The 13,387-nt window shown below is 50.0% G+C and overlaps 1 protein-coding gene across 1 annotated transcript in view; it reads right to left on the bottom strand.

Annotated features, from left to right (window-relative positions):
• ERO1B (endoplasmic reticulum oxidoreductase 1 beta) overlaps positions 1-4,017 on the bottom strand; it is a 28,175-nt gene extending 24,158 nt beyond the window's left edge. Inside the window, exons 1-2 of the mRNA XM_080651214.1 lie at positions 3,783-4,017; positions 173-292 (exon numbers count right to left, since the gene is read on the bottom strand). Coding sequence (XP_080507340.1) covers positions 173-292; positions 3,783-3,881 — 219 coding nt within the window. The 5' untranslated portion in view covers positions 3,882-4,017. The remainder of the gene's footprint in view (positions 1-172; positions 293-3,782) is intronic.
• Between the last annotated feature and the right edge of the window lie 9,370 nt (positions 4,018-13,387).

The raw sequence follows: 13,387 nt of genomic DNA on the forward strand, positions 1-13,387 counted from the left end.
TGCTTCTCTATAAAAAATCAATAAAATATATTTTTAAAAGAAAATTGAAGCTTTAAAAACAACAACAACAAAAAAAAACACACCTGAGTTTTTAAATGGGTGATAAAATTCACATCTGTAGACAGTTATATAAAAACCTTTGGTACTAACAGAATAAAAATTATAACCATACCTTGTAATAACGGAAGTAGTCTCGCTCTTGCAACTTTTTTATTTTGGGGAAGATTTTGTAGGTGTTAAAGTTATCGATGCTCTCAATATCACACAAACAGTCATCCAAGACTCCAATGACCTAGAAAAAAAAAATATATATATATATAATTCAAAATATGTAAATGATGTTTGAACCTTAACAAACCTGTGCTAGTACATAAAAAGATAATTTGTATATTCAAATTAGCCAGTATTCGCTCATTAAGATACATAACAAAGTAGTCCCTTTTTACTATGGTCAGTTCAATAAAAAACAACGCAAGGATTAGATAGAGACCCATTCTGAAGAACTCAACATTTTTATTTGTAGCGGTCAAAAAGAAAGATATTGCGTGCTCTTTCCCATGCCTAAACATAGATTTAATCCAGTGTGTTCTAACACCAACCAGCTCTCCAGCACTAACTGGGCCCGATTCTGCTCTGGTATGACCTGGAGTTGGAGCAGAGCCCGCAGATTAAGGGCTCAGCCACACAGGGCGTCCCTCACAGCACAGGCCAGCCCCAAACCCCAGGCCCCCTGCACTGAGGGCTTCTCACCGGGGTTTCCCAGGACTCCTTTCTCAGGTTGGATCATTTGCTAGAACGGCCTACAGAACTCAGGAAAACACTCTACTAATGTTTACTGGGTTCTTGTAACGGCTACAGCTCGGGAACAGACAGATGGGAGAGATGCGCAGAGCAGGGCACTGGGAGGGGCGAGGCGGACCTTCCTGGCCTCGGAGCCACCCTCCCACCCAGCTCTGTACTCGCCCACCTGGCAGCCCACCACCCCCCCACCACACCCCGTAGCTTTCAGAGCTTCTCTGGAGCTCCGCCTCCAGCACCCCGCCCCCTCCTGGAGGTCCAGTCCACCCTGAGCCCACCTAGGGGCTCCCCACCTAAGTCACAACATCAGTATTTAGGGACTGAAAGGCACTCCTCATACTCAGGAGATCCCGAGGATTTCAGAGCGCCGAGCCAGGACAGGAAGGTGACAAGGCCCTAATACCCTGCTGCATGCACCCCCGAGGGAGACAGGAAGCCCCCGGGGAGTTCAGGCAGGCAGTGAGAGGACCCTGAAGTACACAGCGAGGTGCAGGGTCTGGCTTGTATTCGGTCGGTATCATCGGAGAAGGCAACCACTGAGTAAGGGGACAAGTCTGAGCAGGTGACACCGTAGCAGAAACCTAAGGGAGCGAGTGGACCACAGGAAGATCCAGGACACAGTGCGCAGGTGGCATGGAGGCTCGAGGCAACAACACACTGTCCACGTCTGAGGACCAGCAGAGAGGTGAGGGGGCTCACAGGTTTGGGGGGAGCAGAGGGACGAGGCGGGTCGAGGGGCAAGATCGGGAGCCTGGTTCCTGTGCATCAAGGCGGCATCCGAGTGGAGACAGGGAAACGTGGCTGGATATTCGGAGCCAGAGCGGAGACTCCTAGTCTGGAGGCTCTGGCAGTCGATTATATGGGTGGTATTCCAAACCAAAAGATCAAATGAGATGTATTCAATATATGCATCTCAATGATTTCACGTGAATAGAATGTTTTTCAGAAAAATCTACGTTTTCCTTTGCGCTGTACTGTCTTGCTTCCGATTTAGTCTATGAAAGAACTAAGTCCCCCCCTCTGCCTGCTCCTGGGGCTCCCTGTGCTTCCCTTTTATACAACAAGCACCCTGGGATGCACCCCGCCAGGCTGAGCGCCGACCTATGGACCAGGAAGTCCCGGATCGATTCCCAGTCAGGGCACATGCCCAGGTTTCGGGCTTGATCCCCTGTGGGGGCCATGCAAGAGGCAGCGGATCCGTGATTCTCTCTCATCATTGATGTTTTTATCTCTCTCTCCCTCTCGCTTCTTCTCTCTGAAATCAATAATATATATTAAAGACCAGGGTGGGAATGGCTGGGGGGATTGGGGTCAATTGGGGGGAAAAGAGACATATGTAAAACTTTAGACAATAAAAATAAAATAAAAACAAAAAATATATTAAAGAAAAAAAAAAAAAAGAAAGAGAGGGGCCCACTGGGCTTCCGCTCTGCCTTCCTCACTGACTTAGGTGTGATATTAGTCACGTGGGCTCTCTGAACTTCAGTGACGGCAAGAGCCTCATTTCTGAGACACATCAAATAAAATGAGAGAATGGATACTGAAACCTGTTACAGACTGAAGTACTATCTAAAGTACAATCAAACACTATATCAGAAAGTACCACCGGAAACAAAAAACAAACGTATTCACTTCTGAGGATCGTTTGGCACAATGCCAGTCTGAATATGCACAAATCTTTCCTTTCACTGAGTGAATGAAATGAACTGAAAATCACATATGTTCACTCGGATATAATAAAGTTGACAGGATAGATGCAATTATGAAGCAGTAATACACATAATTAGTAGTAAGTGGAGAAAGAGAGAGAATGAGAAAATCTCGTGTTAGAAAAATATCTAAATGTAAATTCCACTCAAAAACAAACATCCAGTCTGGCCGGTGTGGCCCAGTGGTTTGAGTGTCAACCTATGACCCAGGAGGTCAGAGTTCGATTCCTGGTCAGGGCACATGCTCTGGGGGTTGTGGGCTCAATCCTCAGTATGGGGTGTGCAGGAGGCAGCTGATCAATGATTCTCTCATTGACGTTTCTCTTTCCCCGCCCCCCTTCCTCTCTGAAATCAATAAAAAAATATTTTTTTTTAAAAAAAGATTCAAACATGGACACAAGTAGACTATCCAGGCATTCTGGGATTTAGTGCAGAGAGAACTATAAGGCCATGAAAAAAGTGTCATCATTGCCTGTACTTTTTCTTAGCAAGGAGCATAAATGGCTTCAAAACACATCTCCCTGGTGATCGGGCCACCTGAGACACCTCGTTCCTCTCTCGGCAGTTCTGCCTCTTGGCGGCAGGTGCAAACAGCAGCACCTGGCAGCCGTGTAGCCCAATTCGACCGTGAAACGCGAAGCAAACATGCCTCTTGAGGGCAAAGATCTGGGCACTCACTACCCCTCCGATTCCCAGCCGATTGAACACTGTGTGTAATACACGCCTCGCTCCCACCGAGACCCACTGGCAGCCTGGTCCCAGCTCCCAGCTCCCAGCTCCCAGCTCCCAGCCCCAGCCACTGCCCCTGCCCCTGCCCCTGCCCCTGCCCCTGCCCCAGCCCCTGCCCACCTGCCCCAGACCCAGACCCGACCCCAGCCCCTGCCCACCTGCCCCAGACGCAGCCCCGGCCCCCCACGTGCTGCACCTGGACCCGCTGGGCATAGGCACAAACCGGTAAACCACTGTGTCCCAAGCAGGTGACAGCCGAGACCTCCAGCCCCAAAGTTCAGGAAGTGAGGTCCCATCCGCTCCCGGGGCGCTCGGCTCCCGCAGGCCTTGGGGCTGCTTCCAGGTCTCCCCAACTCTCCAGGGGGGCGTTGCTGGGCCCGTTCCCCACCAACAGCCGCCCCCTCCCAGCGGCTCCACCATCAGCTCGGAAGGAACCCCTCGGGCCCGCACCCGCTTCCTCCTCCCCGCCGTCACCCGATGTCGCCACCCCGCGCGGCGGCGCTTCCCGGACGCCCGCCCGACAGGTCGCCCGCCGCCCCCGCTCACCTGGGCCTCGACGAAGCCCCGCAGGAGGCTCAGCGTGACCAGCAGCCGCAGCGCCGTCACCCCCCGCCCCGCGCCGGCCCGCCGGGCCGCCCAGCTCATGCTGCCCGCGCCCCACACCGCGGCAGGCAGGGCCCCTTGGGGCCGGGGAACCGTGGGCGGCCCGGGCGACGACCCGCGGGGGCTGCTGCCGGCGGCGGCCAGAGTCCAGGGTCAGAGGTCCGCGCGCGCAGGCGGCTGCTGCGAGCGCAGCGGCGAGCGCAGCGCCCCTACCACATCCCCGGAGGCCCCGCCCCTCCAGGGCCCGCCCCCTGCGCTCGGGCACGCCCCGAAAGCGGGGCCTTGTGGGAATTGTAGTCCCGCCCGGAAAGGGAAGCCCTGGCGGAGCGAACCTGGACCTGCGGCTGCAGAGGCCACTCCGCCCCTGGAGCTCGGGTTTCTCCGCGGCCAATGAGACGGGACCACGCGGGCCCCAAAACACTAGAGCGCGGGCGGGGCTTAGCAGGGGCGCCCCTCCCCCCGAGGTTGTCCTGGAAACGGGGCCAGGCCTCCTGTGTCGTGGTTCCGGACCCCGCAGCGCCAGGCGCCCCAGGTTCGCCCAGGACCCACGTGCGTTAGCATCTGTGCCTTTGAATCAGGGGCGCTTGCTTTGTCTCAGTTACTGTCCTGTGGCCTAATCCACTGCGGGGACTTCGTGGGCCACTGTGGCTTCGGCCCCTCTTTTCGTTTTCTAAGCCCCAGACCTGATGATGACACCCTCTGCCCGCCCCACTCCCACCCCTAGGTTGACACCTACAAACAATGCACCTTAAAAGAATGGGAACAAACCCCGAAGTTCCTAATGAAATATGAAAATGGAGATAAATGCACAGAAAAACTTGGGAGTGATCTAGACAGCGCTCAGCCCCCACCTGCAGACATCCTAGCTTGTCATGGGATTCCAGACAAGTTACTGAAGCGCTGGGTGCCTCCGTTTCCCCATCTGTACGGGAATACCAGGACGCTCCCCTCGAAATGTATTCCAGGATGGATGGCCCTGGCCGGTTTGGTTCAGTGCCCTGGTCGGCAAACTGCGGCTCTCGAGCCACATGCAGCTCTTTGGCCCCTGGAGTGTGGCTCTTCCACAAAATACCATGGCCTGGGCGAGTCTATTTGGAAGAAGTGGCGTTAGAAGAAGTTTAAGTTTAAAAAATGTGGCTCTCAAAAGAAATTTCAATCGTTGTACTGTTGATATTTGGCTCTGTTGACTCATGAGTTTGCCGGCCACTGGTCAGTGCATAGAGCATCCACCTGTGGACTGAAGGATCCTGGGTTCGAGACCTCGGTTTCTGGCTGGATCCCCAGCCCTGGTGGGAGCGCGTGCGGGAAGCAACGAAAGGATGTGTCTCTCTCACATCGATGTTCCTCTCTCTCTGTCTCTCCTCCTTCCCTTCCACTCTCTCTAAAAATCAATGGAAAGATATCCTCAGGTGAGGATTAACATACATACATACATACATACATACAGAATAAGGTAATAACTCCTAATCCAATAGTAATGCTCATTGAGAATTACCAAGCTGCGCTATTTCCAGGGCACTATTCACAGGGAGGGGTGTTCTCTAACTTGTCTAATATACAGGGGTGTCCCCCCAAAAAAATGTGTACACACACTTGGAATCATTATAAAGGCTGTGCTTATTAAACTGCATTTCATATTCAAACTGAACTCTCAGCTGTTCCCACGTTATACATTCCTGGGGACACCCTGTCCCTGCCTCTGTTTTTGTTGAGCAAGTTCATCAGCTGCTTCTTATCTGAAGTCTGAACACTGCCCACGGTGTCTCCCGGTCGCCAAAGACGACACAGCAGCCCAGGGCCTGGTAGGAAAGCTTTTTCGCTCACACAGAGACAGGGCGAGCGCACCGGCTGTAACAGGTACTGGGCATCTGTCCCCCTAGCTCTCGGCAGCTTTTGGAGCTTCAGCAGAGGGGACCCCCCCGCCCCTGGGACAGACGCAGCAGCGGGGTTGGCCAGGTGCCATAGGAGGCACACACGTCAGCAGAACAAAGAAGAGTGCAGCCCTCGCCGGTCTGGCTCAGTGGACAGAGCGTCGGCCTGAGGACAGAAGGGTCCCAGGTTCGATTCCGGTCAAGGGCGCGTACCTGGGTTGCGGGCTCGATCTCCAGCCCTGGTCCAGGCGCCTGCAGGAGGCAACCAATCGATGTGTCGCTCTCACATTGATGTTTCTCTGTCTCTCCCTCTCTCTTCCTCTCTGAAATCAATAAAAAATATATTAAAAAAAGGAAAAGTAAAGGAGAGAGCACACGGCGTCTGCAAGGGAGACGATGCCCACCCAGGTGGCAAGTCCTCGGGGCGGGGACTCCTTATCCCTGGGCGAGGAAGTGCCAGGCCCCGGCCCCAGGCCTTACTTGCGCAGCCTGAGGGGTTGAAAGTCTGCATGTGAGACTCCTCTTAGTCTCCGTCCCCCTCGCATTAACTTTGTATAAAGCGATTCCATTTAAGCGACCTGGGTCACCAATGAGCTAAGCCCCCTTCCTCACTGCCATTCCTGCCCATCAGGAACGCTGAGCCAAGAGCGGCAGCCTGTTTTTTTAAAAATGTATTTTTATTGATTTCAGAGAGAGGGAGGGAGAGGGAGATAGAAACATCAAGGATGAGAGGGAATCATGGATGAGCTGCCTCCTGCACGCCCCACACTGGGGATGGAGCCCATAACCCGGGCAAGTGCCCTGACCGGGAATCGAACCTTGACCTCCTGGTTCATAGGTCGAACGACGCTCAACCACGGAGCCACACCAGTTGGGCGAGAATGGCAGCCTTTTGAGGTGCTTCTTAGTTGACAGGTGATGCCATGTAAACCTCCAGCAGCCACGTTGGACCACCTGTGACCTTCTCTGCCTTTCCCTCCCTGCAGTCAGTGTCCGTGACCTTGTCTGTGACCTTGTCTCTGCTTCCTCGAGGTTTGTTTTTCCCTTGTTCAAGCCTTCTTGGCGTTGCACTCACTGCGATGAGCCCTGGGCCCTGTGTGGAGTGGACAGGGTGGGGGGAGTGGGGGAGTAGAACTGTGGGTCCAATCAGACCGCCAGCGTGCAGGTGGTTATACAGAACATGGTGATTAGCTGAAGTCCTTTGCGTTATAGAAATTAGGAGGGAGGAAGAAATTGGCAGCATTATGACTCCAGTTCTCCCAATTTTTTAGATTGAATAGATTTTTTCTCTTGATCACATTACATATTAACTTCTAGTGTACCCCCATATGTTTGTTATACAAATGGCTTATCCAAACCGCAGGTCACTATGTAAACTCCTTTAGAAATGGAAATAAATCTAGCTCGAGTTTATCAGCTTTAATGCTGTTAAGTGAGAATACTTGAGAGCATCGCAGCTGAGTAAACAGTACAGAAAAGCAGGAATACGTTAAAGATAACTACTCACAAGCCACAGGCCAGCCAAGTTCTTCTGCTTAATTACTTTTAATCCCATTACTTGTCAAAAGAAAAGGGGAAGAACTTCCCCGGGTAAATTCAGAAATCCTGTCATCAAGCAAAAAACTCCCTTTGTAACAAAGTGAGAAGTAGAAATCCACTTTAAAAAAAAACACAGAAAACAATTGTCCTTGTTGGCTCACCAGCACCATCTACAAATACAGTTGTTTAAACACGAAAGATAGCCAGGGCTCAGCAGGTTCATTAGTCACCGCTCAGCGTGAAAATTACTGGGGCTATTAAATTTCCACCCCATTACCTTGACTCCCATTTGGAACCGCTCATCAGCGAGCGAGCGCGCGCCTCCTTCGTTAGAAGTCACGGGTTAACCAAGCCATCAACCCCCAGAAACACAGTGCACTTGGCGGTATCTTGGAAACGCAAACCCTTAGCTCAAGTTGATTGCTCCCCGAAGTCTCTGAAGCGTTCTTGTCATCTACTCGAGTCCCAAGCCTTTCATTCAAAACCATTAGCTGCAGACGTTGCAAATTGTGCTTGAGAAAAAGCACCCTAAACTCCCCGAGTAATGGGCTTCCAGGAATTGGTCTTCACCAGTCCAGCCCCCCCGCTCTGTCTTTGTAGTAGCCCCCTTTGTTTGAGGAGTTGCCACCTGCCTTTAGGGCCTGGTTCTGAGGGAGGTGTCTTCTGAGATAAACTGGACCCCAAATTGCATTAACAAAGGAACAGCAGTCAATTAACAACATTTATTGATTCTTCATTGAACTAAACAGAATTTGGGCCCCAGCTGGTTTGGCTCAGTGGGTAGACCATCGGCCTGCAGACTGAAGGGTCCCGGATTCAATTCCAGTCAAGAGCACATGCCCGGGTTTCAGACTCCATCCCCAGTGGGGGGCATGCAGGAGGCAGCGGATCGATGATTCTCTCTCACCATTGATGTTTCTCTCTCGCTCTCCCTTTCTCTCTCTCTCTCTCTCTCTCTCTCTCTCGCTCCCTTCCTCTTTGAAATCAATAAAAGTATATTTAAAGAAATAAAATAAAATTATCCTTGCTTCACCCGAATTAAACTTCTCTCCATGCGAACGGTGCCAATGGTAACTTAATGAGAAAGTCCCCTGCTGTTAGGGATGTTGGTTTCCGGCGGTTCAGGCCCAGGCGGAGCCTCCGCGCCCTCGTGTGCCTTTGCTGCCCCCTACCTTCCCTCTGGTGCACTGCACTCTCCTCGCTCACTCTTTTTCTCCCTTAGTAATGGTCTCTGTTCCCCAAAGAAAACCTGATGGATAACAGTAGAAGCCTATTTGAGTCTTAAAATGGATGGAAATAGTGTGACGCAAAGGAGGGAAATGCAAATGGTGTAAACCAGATAGGAAAAGTCTCCAATCGTCTGAAATAGGCTAACCGCAATGTATTCTGTAAAATGGAAAATATCAGCTCTTCATTTCCTGTTTAATTGAACTTGCTGTAGAGTCCGAAGTCTTTGCAAACAGAACAGGCTGTGGAACTATGTTTGGGGGGTTAGGCAGGTCAAGACTGACTGGATGAAGCAGGCCCCTTTGTGAAAATCATTTCTACATTTTCTATTTAAGATGATTTTAAATCGCCTAAGATATACATAAATAACTATTCATATGTAAAATTAGAGCATTCGAAACAAAGCTGAAGTCTCTTTAAGCATTACTCCCTCCCAGTCCTGGCTCTTCCCCCATTTCCCAGAGACGGCCATTATCAGACCTGGCTGTGAGTTTAGCATGTATCCATTCTTTTTATTTTTGTAAAACATATTTTTATTGATTTCAGAGAGGAAGGGAGGGGGAGAGAGAGATAGGAACATCAGTGATGAGAGAGAATCATGGATCAGCTGCCTCCTGCATGCTCCCTACTTGGGATCGAGCCCGAAACCCCGGGCATGGGCCCTTGCCTGGGAATCTCTCCGTGACCTCCTGGTTCATAGGTCAATGCTGAACCACCAAGTCACGCCGGCTGGGCAGTATCAATGTTTTACAATATCTTGCTATCTTGCAGGTCAAATCCCCTCTCTTTTCCTTTTTCAAAATTATCTTGATTTACCATTCCGTATGGATTTGCAGTCAGTTTCATGTCCATGAAAATCCTGTTAGTGTGATTTGGTTTGTATTGAATCTATAGATTAACGAGAGAATCATGACTCTCTTTACAATAAGGAGACTTCTTACCTATTAACCAGATTTATTTTTATGGTTTTTGTGGGGTTTTTTTTGGTAAAGCTTTGTAGTTTTTGCAATGTGTTTTACACAGTTGAAGTGTATTTGTGGTTACGCCCTAGCTTTATTTGCTGCTGAAATGGGGTCCCTTTTTCCCACCAGTTATTGGTAACAAGGGAGCTATGGGTGCCCCGTCTGTCAAGCTTTCTCTCTTCCAAGTGAAACCCACGTCCTAGTCTAATCGTTTCTCAGTTGACTCAGGTGGATCCAAGTCCACCTTCTTGGCTTAGCTCAGGATAAATTCTAAATGACCGTTTACAAGGTTAATTTTTAAATGGTTGATGACCTTCTAGATTTCTGAGTCACCAGCCTGAGCTGTGGGGTACAAAGCACAGGAAACACCTCCTAGTGCCAACCCTGCCGGGTGCAGTTGGTCCCTGATAACACCAGGTTCCCTTCTCGTTCGCCCTTTTAACAGCACATGCAAGAGGAAGTCTCCCCTCGCTGACTTGAGTGAGTTGGGTTTCAGCTGAGTTTTTTTAAAAATATATATATTTTTTTATTGATTTCAGAGAGGAAGGGAGAGGGAGAGAGAGACAGAAGCATCAATGATGAGAGAGAATCATGGATCGACTGCCTCCTGCACGCCCCCTACTGGGATGGAGCCTGCAACCCCAGCATGTGCTCTGACCGGGAATACAACCGTGACTTCCTGGTTCATAGGTCGATGCTCAACCACCGAGCCATGCCGGCCGGGCCATTGGTTGATTCTTGTAAGTGCCCTGTCCAGGGATCGCACCTGAAACCTTGGTGTATCAGGATGATGCTCTAACCCAGTGGTCGGCAAACTCATTAGTCAACAGAGCCAAATATCAACAGTACAACGATTGAAATTTCTTTGGAGAGCCAAATTTTTTAAACTTAAAACTTCTTCTAACGCCACTTCTTCAAAATAGACTCGCCCAGGCTGTGGTATTTTGTAGAAGAGCCACACTCAAGGGGCCAAAGAGCCGCATGTGGCTCGGGAGCCGCAGTTTACCGACCACTGCTCTAACCAACTGAGCCACCCAGCCAGGGCTTAATGGGTAAATAATTCAAAGTAAGCCGGGCAAGTGAGGTTTCATCTCCTGCACTAGACAGTTACTGACTGCCTAAGCGAGAAGTAGAGGAACCTTCTAGAATGATTTGTGCCTAAATCTATGTGCCAGACTGTTGTGCCCCATCAAACGGAACAGGACTCAAAGCATCAGAAATGGTAATGTTTTACTTATTTAAGTTTGCGAATCCCTCGGTTAACCTTTTTGGAATACATCACGGTTATACATTCGTGGGAAACCGTGAATGCTTAACAAGGCAACAAAAGAACATCTTGCATTCTAAAATGTGCGTCTCCCTCCCACTTAGACAAGGATACACATTGAACTCTGTGGTAAATTACAGTGTGTTTAAAGATTAAATGGTCTCTCCGCCTGCGTCCCCTCCTTGCTCTGTTCTCTCCTCCACTCAGCTGCCAGACTAATCCTCCAAAAACACCAATTTTCATGCGCCGCTTCTCCAAACCCCGCCTCCTAGCTCCCTGGTGCCTGAAAAATCATTTCCAAAGTTTTTGTCTGCAAATGCATACAGACTCCCACGTTCTGGTTACTTGCTAAAGTAGCACCAACTCACTGTGGTGATAGGTGCACGAGTGAAATCCAACGTCTGATTCCATGGTCACCAAGTCTGCAAGCCCTGTTTTTGGGGAAAGAACAACTGGAGGTCGCAGAACAGTGTGGCCATGGCCGCATGAAATTGAACACGTGATTCCGAGATTCATGCATATTGAGAAATGTTGAAAATGTCCATAGTAAAGAGTGTTTTAAACACCCCGAGCAGTGCCCTAACCGGTTTGGCTCAGTGGATGGAGCGTCGGCTTGGGGACTGAAAGGTCCCAGGTTCGATTCTGGTTGAGGGCGTGTGCCTTGGTTGTGGGCACATCCCCAGTGGGGGGTGTGCAGGAGGCAGCTGATCGATGTTTCTCTCTCATCGATGTTTCTAGCTCTCTGTCCTTCTCCCTTCCTCTCTGTGAAAGATCAATAAAATATATTAAAAAACAAAAACAAACAAAAAAAAAACACCCCGAGCAGCAATAAGAGAAGAAGCAAGAAGGTATAGTGTGGTAGCAAATAGATTGTGTCAGACCCTTTGGGAATTCCCGTGCCTAAAAATTATTTTTAAATTACTTTTTTTCAGTTGTCAAAATAATAGCTTCCATTTGTATTATACTTTACTAGTGGCCCGGTGCACGAAATTCATGCACGGGGGTGGGGGGGGGTCCCCTCAGCCTGGCCTGTGCCCTCTCGCAGTCCGGGAGCCCTCGGGGGATGTCTGACTGATGGCTTAGGCCCGTTCCCCCTAAGCCGTCAGTTGGACATCCTTAGCGCTGCCACAGAGGCTGAAAAGGCTCCCGCCATGGCCGCTGCGCTCACCAGCTGTGATCCCGGGTTCTAGCTGAGCAGAGTTCCCCTTGAGGGAGCGCACTGATCACCAAGGGGCAGTTCCTGAATTGAGCATCTGCCCCCTGGTGGTCAGTGCGTGTCATAGTGGCAGGTCCTTCTGCCATTCGGTCCATTTGCATATTAACCTTTTATTATATAGGATAGTTTACACAGCCCATGGGAAAAATAAAGGTAATTATGGGTACGGTTGCAATTCATAAGAAAGGCGGTACAATGAAATGGAATGAAAGGGAATAAAAATCAATGTATATATCCAGTCTTTCTTTTAAAAAATTAATGCCCGGCCAGCATGGCTCAGTGGTTGAGCGTTAACCTATGAATCAGGAGGTCATGGTTCGATTCTGGATTGCAAGCTCAGTCCCCAGGAAGGGGTGTGCAGGAGGCAGCCAAGCAATGATTCTCTCTCATCATTGATGTTTCTATCTCTCTCTCCCTCTCTGAAATAAAAAATATGTATATTTTAAAAACGAACCTTAAGATGCACTTCTGCCACTCATCTTCTATTTGACATAATAGCCCAGCCAGTGTGGCTCAGTGGTTGAACATCGACCTATGACTATGAACCAGGAGGTCAGGGTTCGAGTCCCGGTCAGGGCACATGCCTGGTTGTGGGCTCGATCCCCAGTGCGGGGCTTGCAAGAGGCAGCCGATCCATGATTCTCTTTCATCCTTGATGCTTCTATCTCTCTCTCCCTCTCCCTCTCTGAAATCAATAATATATATATACATATATATATATATATATATATATATATATATTTTTTTTTTTTTTTTTAAGAATGGGAGCAGTAGGAAGATGGAATAAATAGTTTAGAGCTTGGGAAAGCAAACCAGCTCTGCAGCAATGCTCCGTTTCCTTAGGTTGTGCTGCTAATCAGATAGCCCAGCCTGATAGGTGGTTTCTGATAACCACCCTCGGTAACACTTCCATAAACAAGAGACCTACAGAACGAACCACACACCCAACCTCAGCATCGATTCTAAGAGAAAACACTCAGAAAAAAATTTCCCTTCTCACCAGAGGGCAGAAGGAGAGGAAGTAGATCCTCCCACCCACACATTTCCCCGGAAAGCGTTCATCTGGAAGGTGTTTCTCTCCTTAGACACAGGGCGGGCCGCTGCTCCGGGTGCCTCTTGTCTTCGTAGCACATTTCGGAGAATAAAGCCCGTCTTGAGGGTGCCATGGGCGTCAGGACCACCCAGCAGGTGGCGAGAGGCATGCAGCAAGGCCCTGGGCGCCCAGACGGTATGTAGACCTTCGATGCTTGCCTGCGGTGCTCAGAGCTGAGGTTTTAGCTAGAGGTGGCTTCTTTTCCATGACTTGTTAATAGTGTGCACTAAGCCCTAGCCAGTGGTTCAGTGGATAGAGCGTTGGCCTGCGGACTGAAGGGTCCCAGGTTCGATTCCGGCCAAGGGCACATGCCCGGGTTGCGGGCTCGGTACCTGCTAGGGGGCGTGTGGGAGGCGGGCCGATCAATGATTCT

Source organism: Plecotus auritus (assembly GCF_963455305.1).
Source record: "Plecotus auritus genome assembly, chromosome: 14".
Taxonomy (NCBI): Eukaryota; Metazoa; Chordata; class Mammalia; order Chiroptera; family Vespertilionidae; genus Plecotus; species Plecotus auritus.